This window comes from Limulus polyphemus, unplaced genomic scaffold (genome assembly GCF_000517525.1).
Source record: "Limulus polyphemus unplaced genomic scaffold, Limulus_polyphemus-2.1.2 Scaffold581, whole genome shotgun sequence".
NCBI classification, from domain to species: Eukaryota; Metazoa; Arthropoda; class Merostomata; order Xiphosura; family Limulidae; genus Limulus; species Limulus polyphemus.
In genome coordinates this window covers 501983-507982 of record NW_013666191.1, presented here as the reverse complement: position 1 = coordinate 507982, position 6000 = coordinate 501983, and the positions used below count along the sequence as shown (strand labels likewise).

Here is a 6000-nt window from a genome sequence, read left to right as displayed (position 1 = left end):
ATAACAAATCCCAATTACAAGACTTTTCCCTTTATATCCACTAACACTAACCCAAACTGACTCAACCTCAGTGCTTATTTCTTTAATATGCTCTAACTCAACAGGGTACAATTCACTCCTCACATATAAAGCTACTCCTCCCCTTTTTTCCCAATTCTATCTCTAGTAAATAATCTGTAGCCTGGTATTTCGAAAAAAAATCCCTCGTAAAAATTGTTCAAATCCAACAAAGTCTCATTGATACCTACAATATCAAAATCCTCAGTTTCCAGAACTGCTTTGAACTGATCAATTTTATTTCTAATAGTTCTAGCATTATTTGCTCATCCCTACATATTCATCTGAGCCTGGAATTCTATCCTAGTGACCTACTTAGTGTCTCATCCCCACAATTTATTTTTGGCAATATCTCTGACAAAATCAAGCTATGACCCCTTTCCTTAATTGCCCTTATAAATGTTTTATACTTATCAATAAGCTCCTCAGATCCATCTTTCCTTGCATCATTAATCCCAACATGTACCACGAAAACTGCATTGCTACTAGCACCCTTAACCATTTCTCTGGTTCTATCAGTTATATCCTGTACCCCTGTTCCTGGATAGCATAAGCGTATTCTTTTGATTCTATTTATTCCACAAAAAATACTCTACCTACATGCCTAACTAGAGAGTCACCTACATTATAACCTCCCTAAACTTTTCAATGTCATCCCTTGTGATCCCATCTGTTTCCCTTACCTGCTCCCCTCATCACTAGCAAATGCTTGAAACCGGTTGCTTAACCTAAACAAAAGTCCACCCTTGCCTCTAAATGCATTATTTTCCAAGATTTTAGCCCTATTTCCCTATCACTACTACAAAGACTGATCTGAATCACTCACTAAATATTTTACTAACTTCCCATTCACAATCAACTTATTTACTCACTGCTTATAATCATGCCCGTTGTTTCCTGGATATTTTGCAAAGCTTCTTGATTATTACATCATGATGAATATTCTGTGTATTGCATTATCATGGTTATAAGCTTCCTCTAGTAAATATTTAAATTAAGATATTAAAAATATAGCTTACAACAGCATATTCTTGACATGGGTCATAATCCAATATTTTGAACTAAAACATTGCTGTTATATTTACGTAGTCGCCTCTGGCTATGCAATTTCCTCTCTTAGAGAAAATATCATGAGACTATCATACTTTTAACCATTTATAAACCTTTAGTAGCACTGACAGACTGCTCTGTAGAAGGTAATTTTGTTTCTCTATTCACTTTGCTCAGTTTGCTGCTAGAATTTTAGCTATATTTGCGTTTTCAGGTGGTAAATGGCGAATGGCCACTTTAAACCATAACTCTACACAAGACAGTGTCACTATTAAAGATTTCGGGTAGATTTTTATGAGCATCTAAAAAGAAATGCAATATTTGAGCTTAGATTTTGTTCAAGCTTCAAATATTTTCCAGACAACTTTTATCCCTTGTGACCTTATACAAATCAATGTATACCTTCTGATATCCCCATTCTTCTTTCCACCAGTCAATCCATGAAAAATAAGGCATTCTCAAACGAATATAAAAAGTGACAACTGTTCCTAAAAAGAAATGAGCTTAAAACTATAAAAAAAGGATAATTTAGTCATTTCATCCATAAACTTACAAAGAAAATCAATACTAAGAATAATAAATGATATCCCATCAATTCACTTGTATACCACATTGCTGTAATATGTATTGTTGCGTCATCGAGGTCACGTGACTGGTGTGGCGCCACCTATTTTCTAGAACTATCCTGTACCTTGGCGAATGCTCTAGTATTTACTAGATATAGGGTAGTCTGGTATATAAAAGAGGGTGACAACGTGAATGTAATGTGTGTGTAGGTAATGAGTAATTGAACTGCAGTCACAGGGTATTGTTGAAGTTAACGTTCGTTCGTTATAGTGTTTGTTTTAGCGCGAATATTGAAATTAAGTGTATCGTAAAGTTGTATTCGGAAAGAATAAACCAGTTTTATTAATTAAGGACTTGTGTCGCTAAAGTTTCGTCGGAACGAAGTTACGGAAAGTTAATTAACAAACGGAGACGTAACAGTATTTTACTATTTTAATTTACATATTTGTTTGCTAGAGGGAACATGACATTATGAAATAATGACCCAACATCTAGAAGATTCCTAGTAAGTATAAAACTAGATTGTATATAAACCATTGTGCGTGTGGGAGATCACAATTTGAATTCTGAGTATAATTTTGATGAGTATAACCTTAACAGAATGTTGGAAGAAAATTATGTTGGTGTTCTGGTTGATTGGTATCTTAAAACATCCAAGCAATTTGCTGTTGCTAGTGGCAGGACAAACAGGACTTTAGGTTGTATCTACAGAAATACATATTGAATACAGGTATAAAGAGGTTATAATGTTATTGTAGGTCATTGGTTAGGCCAGGTTTGGACACTGTGTCCAGTTTTGGAATTCTTACCTTAGAAAGGATATTGAATTATTGGAATGGGTTAAAAGGAGAGCCACTGAGATGATACCTTGAATGGAAAGCTTGTCTTACTAGGATAAGATAAGATCTCTGAAATTGTTTTCTCTTGGAAGAAAGAAGAGATCTGATTGAGGTATTTAAGATTATTAAGGGAATTTATAGTGTTGATGCATCATATCTTTTCCTAGTTAATGGTGAGAATGGTAAGAAGACTAGGGGGACACAAATATAAATTTTGGCAAGGTAAGAGTAAGCTTTATTTTCTAATAGGGTGTTTGGCCTTTGGAATGGGTTGCCTTCAGAGGCGGTAGGTTTGTTTGTTTACTTGTAATTAACCACAAAGCTACACAATGGGCTATCTATGCTCTGCCCACTACGGGTATCGAAATCCGGATTCTAGCGTTGTAAGTCCGCAGACATGCCGCTGTGCCACTGGGGGACGAGGCGGTAGGTGGGCTTGGTAAATATTTGAAGGATAAAGGCTGGATGGAGTATTTAATCTTTAATTTAGAATTTAGTGTAGTGGATGGAACGGAGATGGATCAATATGTCCCTTGTTGTCCATAATTATATTACAATTTTGACAGAAGAAGAACATTTCGAAAAATAAAAGAAAGCCTTACAATTTCTACGTCTACGAAAAACCTTGTAAATAGGGGCAACAGTGTTCAACAAACTGTTGGAAATGGTACAACTTAAATATTTCTTATTTTCATACATATATAAATTACAAATGTTTAACCATCCTAATAATTATTTCTTAATTTCTCTTTTAATCTCATATAATTACAGCTGTCATATAAGTAAAACTTTATTTAATAGATTTTTGAAAAAATACTGATATTATTGGGAAGGCATTGATATACAGCACTCGATTCCGTAATTAAATATATGGCATGTAATAATTCAATGGACGCGGTAGGACGGTCGAAATGTTACTGTAATGAAAAAAAAGTACTTCCTGTCAGTGACGCGGGTATTCTACTTTAAAAAGTAATTTCTCTTGACCGTGAAAAATAAATAGGTTTAAGGTGTCACATAAGCCTGGGTTTTTTGCTAAATCATTCGTAAACACCTGCCCCATGGAAACCGTAGTAATGGAAGAGGGGGAGTGTTCGTCGCCAGTAAATACGGACAAAATTCTGACAGACTTTTCTGATCTCGATTTTGAAATAGAAGAGGTTTTTGCTTTTGTTTCAGTTGTTAATTAGAATACTTAGCTTTGATTAGTTTTAGTTAAGAAAAACAATGATGGATGGTTTACTTTATAAATATAATATTAATAATAGTAGTTTACTCTATGATTATAAATTCTAACACATGTAGTTCAACTTCATTCTTCACTTCAGTGCTAAGAACTAAAGAAGGGCTAAACGCTATTTATACTTAAAAGTTATACTTTATAATATAAGTAGTTGACAGTAATCGTTTCAGAAATGAAAATCAGTGTGACAAAAATTAAGTATTTTTTACAAAAGAAGTATTTATTCGTATTGTTAACGTTTCGGGCTATCACCCTACCTCATGACTAACACTGAGTTAATTTAATATAATATTATTGCCTTGAGTCGACAATAACTGAATATCAGAATAAGTTCAATAAGGCAAACTTAATTTATGTGGATAAAAATGACGTTCAGTTTTTAACTTTATAAAGAACCCCTTGTTATTATCAGGCCAAACGAAAAATCAAATAAATATTTTGAATTATCTTCGAAATTTAAAAAGCATGAACTACAAGCTTTATCATATAAAACGTATACTGTATAAACAGCTTTTAATCTATACCATTAACTGTGTTATTCTCAGGGTGGTCGACAATGAGGAGGAGGGGTGGTGGTGCTGTTCTGAAGTTATGGCAAAATGTGCCTTAGCTTCCCCTTTAGTGACTGCACCCAATGAAAAATTCATTTTCTGTTATTGTAGTATCTACTATAGGCAATGTTGGATGCATATTTAAGTGCCTATTGTTAAAGCAGGTTAATTTCCAAAATACTAAAGTATGTGTGCCCCCAAGATGAGAGTGCAGCCCTCAGTTTTTTTGTCTAGCCTACCTCAGCCCTCTCAGTTGGAAGAGACTGGCTCTGTTCCTGATTCTTACTTCTTAATGTCATCAATGCACCTCTTCCACATTTAGAGGTGATATATTTCTTTCAAACTTGTATACAAAATTCAATTGTATTTACATTTATAATATCAATAGGGGAATAGTTAGTAAGTTAAATCTTATAATGACACTAAACTATTATATTTCTAGCTGTCATGAATATTTTGAGGTATGACAGCATGAATTGGGTCAGTTGGTTAGTTGAACAAATGTTTGCTAATTAACCTTTATTTATAGTAAGTGTGAGGTGATGCACTTGGGTTATCATAATTTGAATCACACATTTAATATAGATGGAAAAATTCAGAGGAAGTCTACTAAAATAATTCCAGGTGTGGAAAAGTTAGCTTATAGGAATAGGTTAGGATATATCAAGTTATTTTCTTTTCAGAAAAAGAAAGGTAAGGTGATCTTTTGTTTCATTGGCTTGATAAAGATCTGACTACACAATGAGGTGAAATTATTGGAGTTTATAAGATTATTTAAGGGATGATTAGGGTAAAGGCGTACATTCTGAAGAAATAAAACTAGAGGACACAAGTTTAGGACTTGGAATAGACAGACTAGGCTCTAAATCCAATGAGATTTTATTTTTTTTACAAAGTGATTTACTTATAAAATCAGTTGATGTCAGCAGTAGTGGATTTTAACATTTTACAAGACATAAAGAGGAGAATTCACAATTTCCTTGATATCCATATGTTATATCCTGGTGGATTACAGAAACATGCTTTGATGCTCAATATAAAGATTCCTTCTCATGTATTTAGAGGTACAATACTCTCTTAGAAAGTTACATTTTTAGAAATAAGGTGGATTTCAGTTATTTACTAGCCTTTAGCACAAACCATTTTTTTTGTTCTCTCCATGTGCAGTTGTTCCTTTTCATTAAAAGAGTGACCTCAGCAGTTTGTTTATATTATTTAGCATTCTAATAAGCTTGTGAAAACATTAAGGTTTCTTTTAAGTAGAGTATTCATCCATCAGGTATCGGTGTTTCTTTCTTGGTATCTCATATTCTTGCTTTAATATGACATTTGCTTTAAACATTATTTGTCTTTGTTATGTTAACAATAACACTTTCCAATCATATGTGCTAGTTTTTGAATGTGTACTTTATATGTTCCTGTGCTCACTTTCAAAAGACATGTTTTCTTTTAAATTATAATGCTCTACTTTGTATATCACATATGAAGTCTATTTGAAAAACTGGGAAAAACAATATGTCTTTTCTGTTACACAAGGCTCTCTGATAGATTGATTCCCACACACTAAAACACTAAGGTGGAATAATTATTAAAATATTTTAGAGAGTAAGTAATTTAACAAGAAGATAGAAATATTCTTAGAATAAAATATGAAAAATCCACATTTCTGAATTAAAATGAAATCTTATTAACA

The 6000-nt window shown here is 33.1% G+C and overlaps 1 protein-coding gene across 1 annotated transcript in view; it reads left to right on the top strand.

Moving 5' to 3' along the window:
• Positions 1–3389: 3389 nt before the first annotated feature.
• LOC106459252 (vacuolar protein sorting-associated protein 8 homolog) overlaps positions 3390–6000 on the top strand; it is a 76722-nt gene continuing 74111 nt past the window's right edge. Inside the window, 1 exon segment of the mRNA XM_022385696.1 lies at positions 3390–3673. Within this exon segment, the coding sequence (XP_022241404.1) occupies positions 3575–3673 (99 nt within the window). The 5' untranslated portion in view covers positions 3390–3574.